The sequence below is a fragment of the Euwallacea similis genome, chromosome 2 (genome assembly GCF_039881205.1).
Source record: "Euwallacea similis isolate ESF13 chromosome 2, ESF131.1, whole genome shotgun sequence".
In the NCBI taxonomy this organism is placed as follows: Eukaryota; Metazoa; Arthropoda; class Insecta; order Coleoptera; family Curculionidae; genus Euwallacea; species Euwallacea similis.
In genome coordinates, this window is record NC_089610.1 from 4,974,991 (window position 1) to 4,992,776 (window position 17,786).

A 17,786-nucleotide genomic window follows, 5' to 3' on the forward strand; every position below is an offset into this window, starting at 1 on the left:
TTAAAATAGTTAAACTGGGTGTCACAAGGGATACCATAAATCCAAACTCAAGCACAAGTCCTTTTATTAAAGATTCAAAACAATACAAAAATAGTAATAGACGACAACGAAATAATTAAACTTAATTAAACACACCTTATTCTTCGGTAACAAATCTAGGCTGCAACGCTGCTTCCAAATCGGTAACTGTTCTATCTAATTGAATAAAAAGCACACTTATTGATCTGGTGATGTCACTGTACTGTTGTAAGGACTTTAAGACATTTTTGGTAACTTCTCGACTCTCCTCATAAATTGTCAGGTTATCTTCTGTTAACTGTTGAAGCTTATCTGAGAGTTCAGTAACTTTCAATATATTTTCAGAGTTGGTGAATGGCATCAGGTTTTGGAAGGTTCTGATAAGTTGCACAGTGTCCTTCAACTGGAATATCCAAGAAACAAATGTCAACTAATGCATAGTCTTATGCTTTATTAGGGACTTTAAGCATCCCAGAAGTCAAAGTAATATTCAAGATTTTCTTCATTAAGGGAATTAGGAGGAATAAGGAAATTAAAATGAGTTTCTTATGAGTTGATCTTGGTTAATGGAAAATGTTAAATTATCTGTTATTAATCCTAAGAGACTGTAATTTTTCATGAGAGCATGGTAGAATAGTGAATTTCTATCAAATATATCAATCTTTAAAATCAAATGGTATAGGTAGCTCATGAAAATGTTTCTCTAGTAGATCAACACAGAAAATTTGATATGTTCATTCTCATAAATGACCAACTGATTAATCTTTGTACCATGTGTGAATACTAATTTTAACACAAATGTTTTTATGCTGCTAAAATTGTTTCTTGTTTTATTCATTCTCAGAGTAGGAGAATATTATTATCTTGGTGACTGATGAACTGCTGTGCAGAATTGTACAGTTGGTTGAAATTTGGACCAAAAATGATGTCAGCTCCCTTTTAAATATATTTCATTCATCAGAAATTTCAACAATTGCACAACCATTGACTCTGTAAAATAGGGGCCATTAGGTTAAGTAGATATTTTTATTCCAGTCAATTCCCTAGGACATTTTTGTGATTTTTGGACAATCCCTGAACCTCCAGAAAATCCTCCTAATAGTTCAAACATGTCTGGAGAAATCGGGACCTGTGGGGGTCACCTTAGTCTGCCCTACTACAAAGATTTGGTAGTTATCAGATAGTTACTTACCTCAGGATATAATTCCAGAAGATAATGTCTTTTAGCTTCAACTTCTAAGTCATTTTCCCCATTGCAAGGGTCCAAATAATCATTTATTGTGGTCATGTTTTGAAGGATTGAGGTGATAGCATCCCTACAACTCAGAGCTGAGGAAATCATAGTTTGCGTATGCAAAAGTACATCTGTAATAGCTGGAGAAGTTCCATCAATAGAAGACTTGTCTTTGGGTAATATTTGTAATTCTAGAGCTTCGATACGCTTTTCCAGCAAATCAATAGACTCCATCACAACTAAAAACTATAAAAATCAATGATTCAGAGGAGGAATTTCGATTATATCGCGTATCTGTTGACTTCCTGGTTACCAGACAAACTTACTTTCCGTTTAAAGATTGTTAACTTTTACTATCTGCCTGTCCCTGGCTGTGATTATGAAATAAATTTCAAGAAATAAGAAAATGAAAAGCTGAACAAAAATTAATTACGGACAACCAACTGCCAAAAAAGGAAAACAGACAACAGTGAGTCGTTGACATTGACGTTCCATACGTCAGGCATCAAATTTTGGCAAGGGGCCATAGCCTGTTTTGACAAGCTGTATAACTGGAGAATAGTGTGTAATGCCAAATGTGGCAAACTAGCAAAAGGGAAATGTCCTTTAGAATGGACATGAAAAAATTTACAATTTAACAGTTTATGTATTGCATCGGAGTTCTCGTTCGTGGCATGTTTGCTTGATTTTGGATTACCCTAGATACTTGATCAATCGATATTTACGAAATAATGCAAGAGAGAAGTGTCCTTTGGAGTGGACATAAAACGTTTAAAATTTATCAATGCATACACCATAGCAGAGACATAATTTATGGCAGGTTTGGTTGAATTTGGGTCACTCTAGATAGCCGGTCAATCGGTTTTTGTGAAATATTGCAAAAGGGAAGTGTCCTTCAGAATGGATATGAAAAGTTTAGAATTTAACAGTGTATGCACCATAGCAGAAGCATCATTTGTGATAGGTTTGCTAGAATTCCGATTACTCTAGATTCCTGATCAATCGTTTTTTTCTAAAATATGGCAAGGGGGAAGTGTCCTTTGAAATGGACGTGAGATCACTGACAGAAAATACTGTTTTCGCGACTCGCTGGGACCAAAATTTACGGCGCTACTGAATAAGCGTGCAAAAGTGATTTCAGAATTTTGCAACCATCCTAACTTATTTCCAGGAAAAACAAGCTAATCCGAATATCTGGAGAGGAAAACCTGGAAAGGAAAATCTGGAAAACTCGGATTGATCATAGATTCGCATTGCGCACGCATATCATAAGCTAGCCGGCAAACTACAGCTGGGTGTTCGTCGGGTCTTTTGATCCTGTGAGAATGGCGTCAAGTAACTATGACGGCGTTTAAGACTTCTTCAAGTAAATATAGCGCACTTCTCACTGCTTTAAGTGTCGGACATTTTAGGCTTAAGTTGCGTACTTTAGGCGTAAGTAAGCGTTTTTGTGTGACATTGCATGGATATACGCATAGTGGTCGAATATTGAATTAAGGGTGGCTCCCAACTCCGTGCATTTCAGCGACAGGAGCACGTGGGGATGGAATATTCAACATGCGAAATCGATAGGGTGGGTAGTATTCGTATTTGAAAAAAATTGTACTCAGTATGTAGCTACTTAATATTGAGGGGATTGCAAGTGCATTGTGCTATACTGATTCGCTATTTAAAACTATAAAATAATCCCCCAAGCAGGTAATTCAGCTTTCTTATTATTTATAGGGCGATCGATATTACACGAGGGTTAAATGAATTTTGCCAACATACCATACACACAGAGTTTTACATATAGCTATTTTATTATTTCTTTAAGATTAGATTTAAAGAGTTCTAATTTTCATTCTTTTAACATCGCTTTTCAAATGGTTTGTAATTTTTTGGAGTAGCACGCGTTGCAAGTCTGAACAGTCCGCATTTTGTGCACGTAGTCATCATTTTCGTTTCTACTTTGAAAAGGGCATGTGTTTATACTACACTATTAAATATAGATTATTTTTATTTTATGTGTGGATGTGTGTAAATTATTTTTATTTCCTTTATCCCATACGTAGAGAAGCTTTCCCACTTTCAGCATCAACTGTAGATAGAGCTAGAAAAAAGCAGTTTTTAATTCTATTTATGATGCATTTTTTGAGGAAAAAAGTATGAATTGAAATGATTTTTGAATTGAGCTCAAATATATTGTGAGGGGGGGAGATTTTCAATACAGCATGAATAGTGATTAGACGCAAAATCCACCGAGATAGCTCTCGCGCTTTAAATGGTGGTGATATATGAAATACACAGCGTCTATTTTATTTTTTATCTAAGTTTTTGGTTATTTTTGGAACTTAGAAATTCATATACTTCTCCAGAATTTGTGAATTCAAAAGGATTTTTTTCATTTTTTTAAATTTCTTTAATATGAAAATTTTAATTATCTATGTTGCTCTACAACATTTTTCATACGTGAAGTTAATGAAAACCCGTACAAAGTCTGTATCCTATTGCCAGTTTTTACCCAGATTTTTGCGCTTTATTGGAAAATTAGTTCAATAAACTTTTGACATTGAAGACTTTCTTTCTCTGGAGGTTAAATAACTTGCGCCAGTGGAGGATACAAAATTTCGTAGAAAAGAATTAACTAGAAAGAGTAATTGGACAAACTTCAAAATTCATTAACTGGAAAATATTGATCTAACAAGTGCATTCCAGAATTTTTTTACATTTTTTTTGCGTGTTTTAAATTCTAAGGCATTTTCTTAAATTGCCGTCAAAAAACAGCACGCGTTCAGTGCATTACTGTTTCAGTAATTCGGCCTATACTCGCACATTTTACTTGAACATGTGCCAATAGTATAGTCCATGATTCCATGATTAACGAATTTATTAATAATTAAATTAGACGTATCAATTATCACCTGAACCCACTCATTAAAATTTTCATTAGTTGCATTCCTATGCTTAACATCTTCAGAACATCCAAAAACGTCAAAAAGGGCAAAATTAATCTCAGTGTGTTAATCACTGTTAAAACTTCCGATTAAGCACACTGAAAGATAAATAACGTTCGTACGGTACACATAATTTAGCTCAAACACCTATTTCTACAAATAAAAAAAAACACGTTTTTCCTTGCGCTTATTTGAGGGGACAATTCGAAATGATTGATACTGCATTAATGCAACTTTTCCTCTTCTACAACGTGGCGGTGTCACATTTGAAATCCGACGTTTCGATTTGCGACAGGCATCATCAACTTTATTCTTTCTTGTGGGCGCTATCTTGGATGTTCCCGTTTTTGAAGTTCGCTGTTTTTCTGATAACGTTGATGTGTCACGTGTTAATTGTGGACCGGGAATTATAGTTTTACTTCCTCTGTTCTCTTCCAGATTTCCAGCAATGGACCTTCACCTGTTATCAGTATAATTTCCTCACAAACCTCTTCTTCAGTTCGCTTCAATTAAAATATGTTAGAACCATATTCGCCTAGTTTATTATGGCTTATTATTTTGGGTTTCGTCATCGCTTTTGTTTTGGCATTCGGCATAGGGGCCAACGATGTGGCAAATTCCTTCGGAACCAGCGTGGGATCCAAAGTCCTCACCATTATCCAGGCATGCTGGTTGGCCACGTTCTTCGAGATTGCTGGATCAATTCTTATTGGTAAAAGGCTAGATGTTTCACCCACAAATAGTTCATGTACTTCCTTAGGTTACAAAGTATCGGACACCATGAGAAAGGGCATTTTGGACGTGGGGGTTTACAATGATTCCGAAATGGAGCTCATGTTAGGGTCAATAGCTGCCCTAGCCTCCAGCGCCACCTGGCTGATGGTGGCTACATTTTTCAAATTGCCTATTTCTGGAACACACAGCATTGTAGGAGCTACTGTTGGATATAGTTTGGTGGCGAGAGGTACTCAAGGAGTTCAATGGCCCACTTTAGGGAAAATTGGTAATCAAAACTCATTTTCAATTATTTACAAACAAAAACGCTTGAATTTCAGTTGGCTCATGGTTCATATCGCCATTGCTCAGCGGCCTATGTTCGGTATCACTACTTTGGATCATCAAGAGATGCATTTTGACGAAACCAGACCCTCTAGAGGCGGGTTTAGTGTCACTTCCATTATTCTATAGCTTCACTATTTTAATCAACGTGTTTTCCATCGCCTTAGATGGCCCTAAGTTGCTATATATGGACAACATCCCGTGGTGGTTAGCCGCATCAATTAGCTTTACAGTAGCTCTAGTTTCGATGGTAGTTATATGGCTAATTGTAGTACCATGGCAACGAAAGAAAATCAAATTGGAGATGACTGGAAATGAGGCTGCGCATGTTAATTTTAATATTGGAGAATCTACCGGTAAGTGAACCGATTCTGTTAGTTATTTACGTATTTAATATCAACAATTAAATAGTCTTAAAAATAATTACAAAAAGCAATTGAAATTTAACACACAAGTTATACGTTTTTACCACAACCCCTTGTGATAGAACAGCTAACAAACAGATATAGTAGTAGCGAAAACAAGTGCTAACAAACCCGTGTGTTAGAAGAAACAAGTGAATGATGAACGCGCAAAAAAGGAAAGAACGCTTTGGAAACAAAAGTTTGTATGGTGTTCATATGATGTATATGGTTGCAAGAAAAACACTTCACAGGATGGTGCATTTTCTATGAATTTAGAACAAAAGGGTAATGGATGCACCAAATCTGACCGCACATTCTCCAGACTGATTTTTAAGAAAATGATATTGTTTCACAGCTCGTTCCTAATATACCAGGCCTCTCTGAAGAATTCCCCGCTTGGACCGCTGTTAGTGCCACTCTAAGTCTACCCAAACTGGTCATATATTATACCATAATTGTGTAGGGTGTCGCCAATTAGCGGGAATGTATGAGAATTACATAAATCATAAGAAACTCGGCATGAACTAAATTAAAGGAAATATGAACAATTTAATACTCATGCAGAGTACATCTTAAGATTGGAAAAATACAGGATGCTTCGAGAAATATCCACAGAAAATCGAATGTTTCGAACTTAATGAAACTAGGACTTGGTGAAGGCAACACTTCTATGAACGTAGTGATTTAGCCAAGAAAGGCTGTATACGAGTACTACTACATACTCTAAGCACATAATTTCAATGTACTTTCCTTGGTAAACACATCAAAAGAGTACTTTTATTCTGTAGATACATCGCCTGAAGGAAGTCCAAAAAAATCAAACCGTAATTCATCCTATTCCGATCGTCAATTAACTGTAATATCAGAGAACACTGAGTTGCAGTCGTTAGACGCTAAATTAACGGCCGCAAAGTACGTCTTTCCAATGCAAAGTGATGATATGAATGGTTATATTCAAGCTAAAGAGACTGAAATAAATGCAAGGTTAGTTCAGTTAATTACTGGCCCCTGTGTTAGATTTCCAAAGAAGCCTGAGCAACGAAATTACAAAATGATCCTATTAGAACTCGTCAGATCTCGAGTCGGTCAAACGTATAAAATCGACAATATCAATGAGAAGCATGTTGGACTTCTAGGAAAATAACTTACTAATGCCATCTGAGCAATGCAAATGAATGCAATAACAGTCATAGCAAATGAAAAAAATGAAGGTCTTATGCCTCATTTGGTTGGGAAGCAGCAAAAAGGGGATGGCAAATGGCATTGGTAGAACACTTTCCTGCAGACCCAACATTCTTGTCGTTGACATTCCTGATGTCTGCTTGCGGTTGATTGACTCGGGGCGAACCGAATTAACGAGATTTAGTAGGATCGAAAATGGTTTTCGGAATACAAAGTTGGAACGAGACAGAAACTCGTAATAGACCTTAATCTTCTCAGGACTGAGTTTCACATTAATGTGCCAAATATTTCCATTAGTATTGAAACATTTCCGACCTCGTGCTAATTTAAACTAACTTCCTAGGCCAAATGATCTGACTCTGAAAGACAGCGCGTCCTCAGGGCTAATAAATCCAGCCCTTTCACCCAGTTCCAGCGGTGTGCCATTGATAAGGAATAAGAGCTATTTAACCGAAAGCGAACAAGGAGTGTACTCGGTACAATTAGACGCGAATCAGGAGGATCTCAATGAAGATAGGAGTGTTTCGAAGTTATTTAGTTTTCTACAAGTTTTGACCGCAATGTTCGGGAGTTTTGCTCATGGTGGTAACGACGTGAGGTAAGAATGGTAGAAACGATCTAAATTCTTAAAATACCATTAACACATTGTATAACACATTTTGCAGCAATGCAATTGGTCCTCTAATAACTCTGTGGCTGATTTTTTCCGAGGGAACAGTTGCGCAAAAATCAGAAACTCCGTTGTTTATTTTGTTATATGGCGGACTAGGGATATCAGTTGGGTTGTGGTTATGGGGACGAAGGGTTATCCAGACAATCGGTGAAGACTTAACAACCATCACCCCGTCTACGTAAGTATATCATCCGTTGAAGATGATGTAAGATGGCATTAACATTATTATTAACATTCCAGAGGATTCACAATAGAGATTGGAGCCGCCTTCACAGTATTATTAGCAAGCAAAATAGGCATTCCTATTTCGACCACTCACTGCAAAGTCGGATCCGTTGTTTTTGTTGGATATTTCAGCTCTTCAAAAAAGGGAGTTGACTGGAGTTTATTTAGGTAAGTTAATGTAATTTAATTTAGAAAGTGCCTCAGGTATACAGGGTGTTACTTTCTGAAATTCGACCACGTGGATCTTGCTAACCGTAAAAAATTGAAATTTTTCAAATTTTGAAACATACTCTTGAACTCTAAATTGCTCAGGTTCGTCTCAATTTAACCGGCCTCGTATCTTCTATAGTAACTGAGATCCTCATGGTAGGGCTCCAAAAGTGCACACCCTGTAGACCCTTGGAGGTAAACATTACACTATTATAACAAATTGTGTTTTTTTTTAGGAATATTATCTATGCCTGGGTAATAACTGTACCTGTTGCAGCTATACTTTCAGCTGCATTGATGTTTTTAATGAGCTACTTCATCCTGTAATATGCAGTAGAAAAATTGATTGTAATTATATTAAGGAAGACAATAAGGGAAATATTGGGATTGGTTTTGTGTAGACCTACATACATTTACTTCAACGCATCTTTTATAGTTACCGAGATCCCAATGGTTGAACCCCGGAAACAACCTGTGCATCTGGGGTAGATTACACATTTACATCAATGCACGGTAGCATAGTGATTATCGTCGTTAAAGAGGATGAGCATCTATGCTAGCTCAGAATATACAGGATGATTATAAAAGAAATTTCAAGTAGGCGGTGGAATACCAGAGGCATGTCTTAGATGCATTCATTATTTTATTACGTATTTGTCAGATGTTTGATGGTGCACACCAAACGGCCTAATCGGCGCCTTACGTTCGCAGTTCACCGCCTGCTGCGAGTTTTTTTTAATGATCACATTACGGCAAGTCGAGTCTGCGCTTGACATGGCGCAGGAAAGATGCGGATTAGTTCCCCTGGCAGAGAGGTGGACATATATATCTAAGGTTGTTCAGATTCAATGGAGCTACGCAGTCAATTCCTACAGTTTGACACGGACAAAACGCGTGCGCATCGAATGACCAGAAATACCTACTTGTATATCGACTGATTATTGCCTAACTTGCAACAGTGGGTACTGACAATATTTGGATTTGAAGTAAGATTTGAACCTACCAACAGTGCAATGAGCACCCGAGCACAAAAATCGCTTTTTTCCTTATTGTTTTTCTGATCTTACAAGGCCAACTTTCTTTTAAATATTATTTGAAAATTCAGTTTCATTGGGAACTACTGTTATAGAGGATAAGTTGATGTTGTTAAAGTAGCCTAGGGTGTTCTAGGTACAACTGTCAATAACATAATCGTGATAGATTCGTAAAGTTAAGCAAATAAACCTATATTTTAGTAAAAAAATTGAGTATTTCCCAATTTATTTAAAAATTTAAATTCAACTAATGCCGTTCCGGAGAGACTTATATTGAGCACGCCACTAAATGCATCACAAATCGAACCATGTTGAATGTAGAATGAAAATTTGAAGTTCCATGAATTGGCGATTTGTGTAAAAATCAATTATGGATCAATCAAAGGCTCATCATTCTTAAGCTATTGCCAAGATACACAATTTTAATGTCCGCTTCAATACTTTAAAATATTTTTTCAAATAATTCAAAATTGTTGTAAACTAAAACCCATTGAACGTATAACATATGAATTTTACAAATTTATATTGTATCAATACCGAGGCCGGGTAGCTCAGTAGTTCTTATGCTTTCGTTTCCTTACTAATTGCCTTTAGATTAATTAATTTATGCTTTGTTAGTACGTAGACCACTCTACGTTTAATTTTTAAGTCTCTAAGATTTATTTACGACTAATTTTAAGTGTTTATAATTAAATATTTTAGCACAATAAAATGGTTACTATTAACTTTTTACTTTACGTAATTTGCCGTTTAGTTTACTGATTCTCTACCATTTATAAGTGTTTTTAGATATTTAAACGTAGGGGCACTTACCACTTTAGGTAGTCCTCCATGTATGTACAGAGCGGTCCAAATTCGCAGCTAATCATTGGGTTATCGGCAGCTATAAGAGAAGCAATGCATCAGTTCAGTGACAACAAAGTTACATAATTAGTAGTAATTAGTTGCTCAACAAAACGTTGTTTCGAGATTAAAAAATATTCCAGCAATTCTCGAGGAAACTAATGGAATCTAAAGAAAAACTAAAAATGTAAGAAATGTACCTTTCTTCCCGAAGAAAACGTCCCCAGTCGGTGGTGCTTGATTATGGGACTCCAACAGCTCTGGGGAGAGACAAAATTTCCCGTCCCTTCCATAACTTTCCTTCAAGGGATGCCAACGTTGTAGTTCCCTCCAGATCCGTTTAACACCAGAGCTTCCCCCGTGGTGGCCTCCAGTTCCCATCCAAGGGCATCCTCAGTCCCACAAAAGCAGTGATTCAGCAAAAACGTCTACAGCTTCGATGATCGTTAATAGTGCTTTGTGTAAGTGATGCATACAGCAGAATGTAGGTTTCTTATTCACAATCAGTAATATTACAATATACATAAGGATGTTTATATTTTTATGGAGTTTTTTTAATAGTTTTTTATTATCCAAACTTGACTTGCGTGAGATTAGAGGTCATGTGAGTCATATGATGGACTTACTGAGCTCGTCCTTGAATAGATTTTTTTCGTGTGGGTTAGAGACCAATTCCCAGAAAACCAAAACATAAAGGGGTTTCGCTAAGCTTCCACAGGGCTCAGACTTGCTTTTCTTCTGTATTTTCGGAGTGACTTCTTCGATCGCTATGTCCGCCTAGCCGACTTCAGAAGGGAAAACTCAAATGAAAAATGCTGTAAGTTATGTAATGTTATATGATACATGAGTACAGAATGAACAATTTAATTTTGTATATTGAGAAAATAGTTTTAATACATTTTCAGTTAAAAAGGTCCAAACTTCAGCTTCACTGCCACCGTTGCATTCTTCAGTTCGAAAATCTTTGCCTCCAAATCGACTTCTTGTATATTATTTTTTTCTTTTAATAATGGTTAAAGTATAAATGAAATGTTAGATTTTGACCGTTTTTTGTCCATTCAAAGCGTCAAATAATTGTAATTAAACCTAGATTTACAAGGAATTTAGGCCAGAAAGACTCCCCCAGACCGACACGAAAGTCTTGTGAACTCACAGCAAATATTTCGCGTCGTTCTGGGAAGCCTTAAAGTCTCAACTGGAAGCAAAAAAGAAGAGGTACGTGTGAAATGTTTATTGTTTATAAATATTTAAATAAAGATACATTTTTTAAGCTATAGATAATTATAATTACAATTCACCTCGACCTATAATATATATTAACATACCCAACAATCAAAATTAAAAATATTATTTACTAACCTGCTAACCGGCAACCTTTTAGGCTCGGTACCTTCAAGCTACTTAGTTGGCGTACTACTTAGAGGGGTGAGGCGAAGCTTTACATAGAAGCTACGTTTGCTACAAAATAAAGATAAATACTCCTAAATTTTTGCATTACTAAGTATAATCTATTTATATTCGGTGTTACCAAATTTTTGAATATTTAGGTTTCTTGAAATTTCAAGGGTTTCAACCATAAAATTTTTACAAGCAACTAAATTGTATCAAAACTAGCAACAAAAGTAAAATTGGTAATATTAAAATTTAAACATTTTCCAAAAAGTTGGTAATTCCAAATACATTTTTACAGAGAATGTAAACATGGCTTTACTTATAAGGAAAACTTGGGAGAGGTTGAAAAACGATAGAAGTCATAGTTTGTAAGTACTGGAATATCCAACACTCTTCTTAACACCTAAACGTAAGTAACCGGTACAGATACTCATTTTTCTAATACTTCTTACATCTTCTAGATACTCCACCTCGAACGCGTACTATCAACAGATAGAACCACTAAATTAAGGAAAACAACAGTACAGACGTTTGGGGTTCATCAGCCGTTGTTGTGTCCTGCACCCATAATGCGTCATCGGATCGAAGCTGCTTCAAAGTTTTATCCGATAACTCATTTCAGCTCTAATTCTATTATTTTCTTATTTTCTATTTCATGTCGTTTTTCTGTATAAATACTTTTACAGGCAAAAAAATGTTTTAAGTAGTTCTTATTTAACGCTGCCTCAAAAGGATGCTTTTCCGATTTATTGAATAAGCTTGAATAAAATTTGAGTAAGTTATAGTTCGTAATAAATCTCTGTCCTGTACTGGCTTGATGACATCCCAAAGCCATGGTTACATTTCAATCAACATTTAATTACCTACAGTTCTATAAACACTCCTAAAGTTTAAATTTTAATTGTCAACAAAGTTTAAAAAAATATATTAAAACGATCGCTAACGTTCTCAAAACAAAAAATGGTCTTGAATTTCAACAGGTTCTTCCTTAATCTTCGTCTCAATACTCTGAAAGAATTATATACACCATAAAGTAAATAATCATTTAACATTAATCCCAAAATTTCTGTTCGGCGCTAAAACAAAAAGAAACTTGTCCTGACATGACTTCTACCAAAAAAATAATTAACACACGGTGCCCCTCAATCTTCGATTACGGTAATATTGTCAGTGCCTTCCTCTAAAGTTACCTCATCAACTTCCTCTTCCAGGGTCACCTCATTGACAAATACCTCTTCACCTTCATCTTCTTCGTCTTGTACAGTTTCACAGAAGATATTTTCGCTTAAGAATGTGCTTTCATCTAGAACTACTTCTTCAGTTGCTTCTTCATCCTGAACTTCTTGGTCTAGTTTTTCATCAAATACAGCTGAAAGAGACAAGAATGACGATTTTTGCAACGAGTTATCTGATCAACAAATAAACTATTACGAAATAGTATACAGTAACTTACACTGTTACCAAACGTTAGTTACAACGGGAAACTCGGTGAGAGCTAAGCTAACAAATATTTGTAATTATCTGTATCGTTTAGAGGTTGAATACCCAGAATCAATATAAATATTGGGTGAAAAGGTGCTTCAACAATTGGAAGCGTGACTTGGACGGTTCAGGAAATTGCCGGATGAATTTAAAGACATTCAATGTCCTATAAAAGAATTGTAAGATGTAGCTGTTTTTATCGTGAAGTTTAATGCACATGAATTGTTTAAAATACTGCAATGAAATAGTTCATTACCTTCAATTTCATAAATTTCATAATTTAAGGGCCTTTATCAGATAAAATGTGGCAGAAATCATAGTTATTTATCAACCCACCGATTCATGGTACACTCTAACTATAGGCGTCGTTGCATCAAAATTCGACAGTACAATCTTCCATAAATGAGAGAGTGAAAAGCGACATTATCGGACCTTGCTTAAATCCGAAGCCATGCTTTCGTTTCTTAAACAGCCTAATGATTTTCTGGAACTTTTAGAGGCAAACATGCGTAGGAACAATGATTTTAAACCAAAACGTCCTCACCTCATTCCAGACAACCTTTAAGGGATCAACGTAATAAATTTGATAAAACATGCAATTCTCTTAATTCCAATAGTGTATTCCTTCAGCAAGCAAAATCATCTCACATAAACGTGTTTGAAGTTCGGCAAATTGAGTGTGAGCGATAGAAACGGTCAAGCGGTAAAGCGACGTTCTTGCCTTAATAACCACACTTTGTTACATGTGAATAGATCGACAGAGCTTTCTGATCGTTAATCAGAGCAATAATCTAAAGATAAACCACAATAGACAATACTCGCGCGTTATTCCCGAGAATCGAGGTATCTCTTGCAACCCGGTAAGCTTGAAGATCAATGGAATGAATTAAACAGTATCTACTGTTTCGAAAAGAGTTAGTATCCAGATGTCTCACAAACAATTTTTCTATTAGTTGCTTGATTGTTCCGTATTCAATAGTTAATTTTGACTGGAAACTTAATAAATATTCACTAAATTAATCCGCTTGTGAATAAATTTACCATTCGTAGTTGTTTTGGTCAATAATATATGTTTTCTAAAGAATCGATTCTTAACAATATTTTCCGTCGGTCGATTTAAATGAAATACAATATATGTTTAAGGAAACACTTTGCACATACCTTCCGGATCGACCTCATATGTTACATACTGGTCTTCCTGAACAGCTTCTTCCTCAACAGATTCCTCAGTCAAGTCCTCACTTTCAATAGCTTCAATTTCGCTTTCGCCTTCGAACATTTCTTGTTTCAAGTTCTCGCATGCAAATTCATTCTCATCAATGGCGATTTCCTCCTCTTCAATTATCTGAATGGTCTCCTGAGGAAGTACTTTCGGTGAAGCCGCCTCTTTATTTCTGATCAGTTTTGTTGGTTTCAGCACAACGGTTTTTGCTGGCTAAATTTTCAATTCAAGAGTTATTACGGTACTGAAAACGACGCTGGAAAAAACTTACCTCAGAATCTTCTGATATTTCAATAGTTTCGTGGACGATCTGAGGTTTTCCGACCGGTCGCTTGATTATTTTAGTAGGTTTTAAAATAACCGCTTTTGGAATCTGAAAAAAACATATATTTAAGCAGGGTAGACAAGAGAAAATATGCAACCTTATGAACAAACTTGAAGGGAAGAAAAATGAAGTTATTGAATACAAAAAATAGGAAACGCGATGGGAATTAATTCGTTCACAATGTTTAATACGTTCTTAAGTAGCAAAAAACGAAAAAGTTGTATTTAATAAAATGTTCAAATTTCATTTTACATATCGATGATTTACTCACATTGCCGCTTCCTTGTGGAACAACTTTAAGAATGACATTCTTTCCCGAAGCAGTTTTTACCATCACTAAGTTGGATGGTGAAAATGCTGGTGCTTTTGCAGTAGCTTGGGGTGTAGTGTTTATGACGACTTTCTGTTTAGACTTTGAAGGTGACTGGGCACTGGTAGAACTGCAGAAAATACATATAAAATATCACATAATAAAATATCATTGATATATTGATGAAGTGGATACACTGAATGGCAGCATAAGCAGTTTCTTATTAAACAGCATTTGTGCACCTTAAATTTGTCTTAATTTTCAAGAGATGCAAATAGCCTAAGCAAGTGAATTGGGCTAAGTCTTACCCCCTTTCAGCTGGATTGACAGTCAACCCATAGTGAAGATCAGCATTCCATGGATTGAACTTTCTTGGAGTTATAATTCCATTTTCGCCGATGATATACTCTCCAGATTCTCCATCGCCTGATCCATCCACTCTCTGAATTCTCATAAGTTTTGGAATTTTCTGATAGACAATCTGACAAGGAATTAGAAAAGTGGTTTATTACTTCCTAAAAATCTGATTTGGGCATAAACATACCTCAGATTCTTCCTCTCTTGAAGTAGAGCTTTTTCTTCTTCGGGTAATTGTATACTGCACGGAATCGTACCCCTCGCGGCGCATCATATCTGGCAAATATCTTCTTCTGGCATTAATGAACCAGTTGCTTATTTGGAGCACTGTTAATCCAGTTTCTTGTGATAGCACATGCTTCTCAATTTCAGTTGGATAAGCATTAAATCTGTGTTCATAAAGCCAATTCTTAAGGATTTTCACTGCATCTTTAGGCAAATGACCCCTTCTTTTAATTGTTCTTTGAATGTATTCATATTCATACTGAGGGTCAAAGCTGGAATCATACTCAGCATAAACAACTTGTTGCTCTCCTTGTTCTCCATCTGAAGCTGACTCATTTCCCTCTGCACTGCTGATCTCAAATGTTTGTTCCATTGTTGCATCTATAGAACAAAACCAAAGCTTTATAAGTTCAAGCAATTTTATAGACCCACAATTTATTCAGTAAATTGAGTGGTACCATATGTGTACAAGTGCATAAAGGAATAGTACACTGCATGAAAAAAAAGTTTTAGGTGGTGGTTTTAGAAGAGTGAGTATTACTCTGTGTTAGTTTTAACTTAGAATATCTTGCAATTCTATTGCTCCAACAACTTGTCTATGAGACCTCACTTCCAAATAGAATAAATGAAAAAATTAATTATCTACCTCACCCTTGTTTTAAAATGAATTTTGCAACACTTTAAGAATATTTGTATATAAATAATTTGTAACCTCATTCATATGTCAAATTTTGACAACTGCCACTATCTATAAAGTATCAAAAAAAAATTATGGTTTCCATGGCAACTGTCAGTATCCATTATTTATACAAAGAAAAAACATCTGAGTTTCATAGCAAACCAGAGTTTTTAAAAAGTTGGAATAGAGTATATATGCAAGTAAAAGTATTCAAATGTGAAATCAAATCACCTACGTAACGTTTTCATTGACACTAGAACGGCAGCAAAAACCAAACCAAGCACATAACTTAAAAGCTAATTACGTATACAAACCTGTTTCCTGTATTTCATATTGGGGTGAAGACGCCATAGCTTCTTTTCCTCAGTAAGGTCTGGATGAAAAATCAGGCACTAAACATAATAAATTCACGTTAGGGCAATTTATAACACATTATGTTGATTATTTGGGCATTAAAGCCTTGCTTATGCGATATGACGAGTTCGATTTGTTTACTTGGATAAAAAATGGAGGACTTATTTCTGGGGACTACGCAATAAAAATGGCCGACGTCCTCGAAGCGTGGAAGGGTTTCTGGGGTCATTTTGGGAAGCTGGAGACCCCAAATTTAGTTTTTTGAAAAATTTTAAGGGCGAGATACTCAGTAAACACTTCAAAATCTTAAATAAGATGATGGATGACAAAAATTTTAGGCACATGTCACCGACTGTCACGTCAATATCAATATTGTCAATTCACGGGTTATTTGACGTTTTACACAAGTCTTTGAAGCCATTCGACAGCTACATGCATCAAATAATGTTTATAAAATGTTACTTTACCTAGAAATTAGGTGAATAACGCCGTTTTCTCACGTTTATCTGGATATTTTGTACACCATACACGCCCTACGCTTGGGAAGAAGCTTTTCTAAAGCACGTTCGAGCGTTAACCAGGTGTCTGTGTTCCGAAATGCAACCGAGAGTTCAAGAGTTGTGACGTAATGCGTGGCAATTACTTAAAAATAGCACACAATTACTGCAACTGTAGGTCCGAGAAATGTGTCCTATGATAAACTATATGCTCAGTTTTCAGTCTATTTGAGTAAACTTGTGTTGTGCGTACCGAAGTTATTTTTAAATATTTTAATAATTCAACCAGCGACGACCAGTTTGGGCGGGAATTTGTCCGGTTAAGTCTGCAAATTGCGCTGCAGCTCTATAGTGGCGTCCTCACTGGCCGGTACCGAAACTACTCCATGGTGAAAGGTCGTTAGACCGAGACAAAGTGATATGATCATGAGATACAGGAAAGAGATGCACGACCAGCATTTTTTCGCTGGCAAATGACGAGGATTTCCTTCCCCCTCCAGGAGGAAAACGAAGCGATTTCATTGGGTGTTTTTCGACCCCGCTGCCAGGTTTCTGAACGTTTCAAAAAATAAACAATCATTTTTCGTCTGTTGTTCGTGTCGCTTGGCGTCATGTTTTGTTCATAACTCGTTCCGGTCAGTAACACCCATAACGATCTCAAAATCCCCAAAGGTGTTGTGGTTTTTGTCTCTCCAACGTTATCGGTTCGTGATGTTGATATTTCGCAATAAATTTGACGATCAAACACACGGCAGAAATTAAATAAGTCATCTATTGTTTGGTGAGTGCGGGTTTGGTCCATGTAAATTTTAAATATTCCATGACTAGATCCACACTCATCCAAGAATAGAGGCTTCGTCAGCGTGGATCTTCAGAGAAACCTTCCTGAAACCTATAAGAGGTTCTGTGGTGTCTGCTTCTACTGCCATGTGCCTGAAGCTCATCCTGATGGGTCATCTTGTGAAAGTGAAAGTTGAGAGCAAAGGCAAGGTAAGACACTAACAAAGACCCGAACAAAGGGAGTTTTATATTAAAGAGGTTGTTCTTTTGTAAAAATCTTTAACAATCCCAAGGATCATATCCCTTTGTTGAGGGGTAAATGCACTTAAGGGGTAGGTTGCTGAC

The 17,786-nt window shown here is 36.2% G+C and overlaps 3 protein-coding genes across 8 annotated transcripts; 1 reads left to right on the plus strand and 2 right to left on the minus strand.

Annotated features, from left to right (window-relative positions):
• Positions 1 to 43: 43 nt before the first annotated feature.
• DCTN3-p24 (Dynactin 3, p24 subunit) lies at positions 44 to 1,716 on the minus strand. Its single transcript, XM_066402344.1, has 3 exons — positions 1,555 to 1,716; positions 1,211 to 1,498; positions 44 to 421 (listed from the first exon to the last, which is right to left on the minus strand). Exons 2-3 carry the CDS (start codon positions 1,484 to 1,486, stop codon positions 137 to 139), a joined length of 561 nt encoding a protein of 186 aa, XP_066258441.1. The 5' UTR covers positions 1,487 to 1,498; positions 1,555 to 1,716; the 3' UTR covers positions 44 to 136.
• Positions 1,717 to 2,508: 792 nt separating this feature from the next.
• Positions 2,509 to 9,712, plus strand: NaPi-III (Na[+]-dependent inorganic phosphate cotransporter type III). Of its 4 annotated transcripts, XM_066401052.1 has the most exons (10): positions 2,509 to 2,618; positions 2,685 to 2,825; positions 4,627 to 4,900; positions 4,949 to 5,191; positions 5,244 to 5,603; positions 6,440 to 6,635; positions 7,177 to 7,431; positions 7,499 to 7,684; positions 7,747 to 7,899; positions 8,178 to 9,712. In XM_066401052.1, exons 3-10 carry the CDS (start codon positions 4,705 to 4,707, stop codon positions 8,266 to 8,268), a joined length of 1,680 nt encoding a protein of 559 aa, XP_066257149.1. In that variant the 5' UTR covers positions 2,509 to 2,618; positions 2,685 to 2,825; positions 4,627 to 4,704; the 3' UTR covers positions 8,269 to 9,712. The 4 variants fall into 4 exon arrangements, with proteins under 4 accessions (XP_066257149.1, XP_066257167.1, XP_066257141.1 ...); XM_066401070.1 differs by lacking the exon at positions 2,685 to 2,825 and having other exon boundaries at positions 2,531 to 2,618; XM_066401044.1 differs by having other exon boundaries at positions 2,542 to 2,825.
• Positions 9,713 to 11,034: 1,322 nt separating this feature from the next.
• Positions 11,035 to 16,774, minus strand: LOC136417291 (uncharacterized). Of its 3 annotated transcripts, XM_066402943.1 has the most exons (9): positions 16,632 to 16,774; positions 16,125 to 16,202; positions 15,094 to 15,512; positions 14,858 to 15,030; positions 14,511 to 14,679; positions 14,186 to 14,287; positions 13,854 to 14,127; positions 12,401 to 12,579; positions 11,035 to 11,276 (listed from the first exon to the last, which is right to left on the minus strand). In XM_066402943.1, the coding sequence occupies exons 2-9, from the start codon at positions 16,159 to 16,161 to the stop codon at positions 11,268 to 11,270; spliced, it is 1,362 nt and encodes a 453-aa protein (XP_066259040.1). In that variant the 5' UTR covers positions 16,162 to 16,202; positions 16,632 to 16,774; the 3' UTR covers positions 11,035 to 11,267. The 3 variants fall into 3 exon arrangements, with proteins under 3 accessions (XP_066259040.1, XP_066259021.1, XP_066259031.1); XM_066402924.1 differs by having other exon boundaries at positions 11,035 to 12,579; XM_066402934.1 differs by lacking the exon at positions 16,632 to 16,774 and having other exon boundaries at positions 11,035 to 12,579; positions 16,125 to 16,487.
• Positions 16,775 to 17,786: the final 1,012 nt, after the last annotated feature.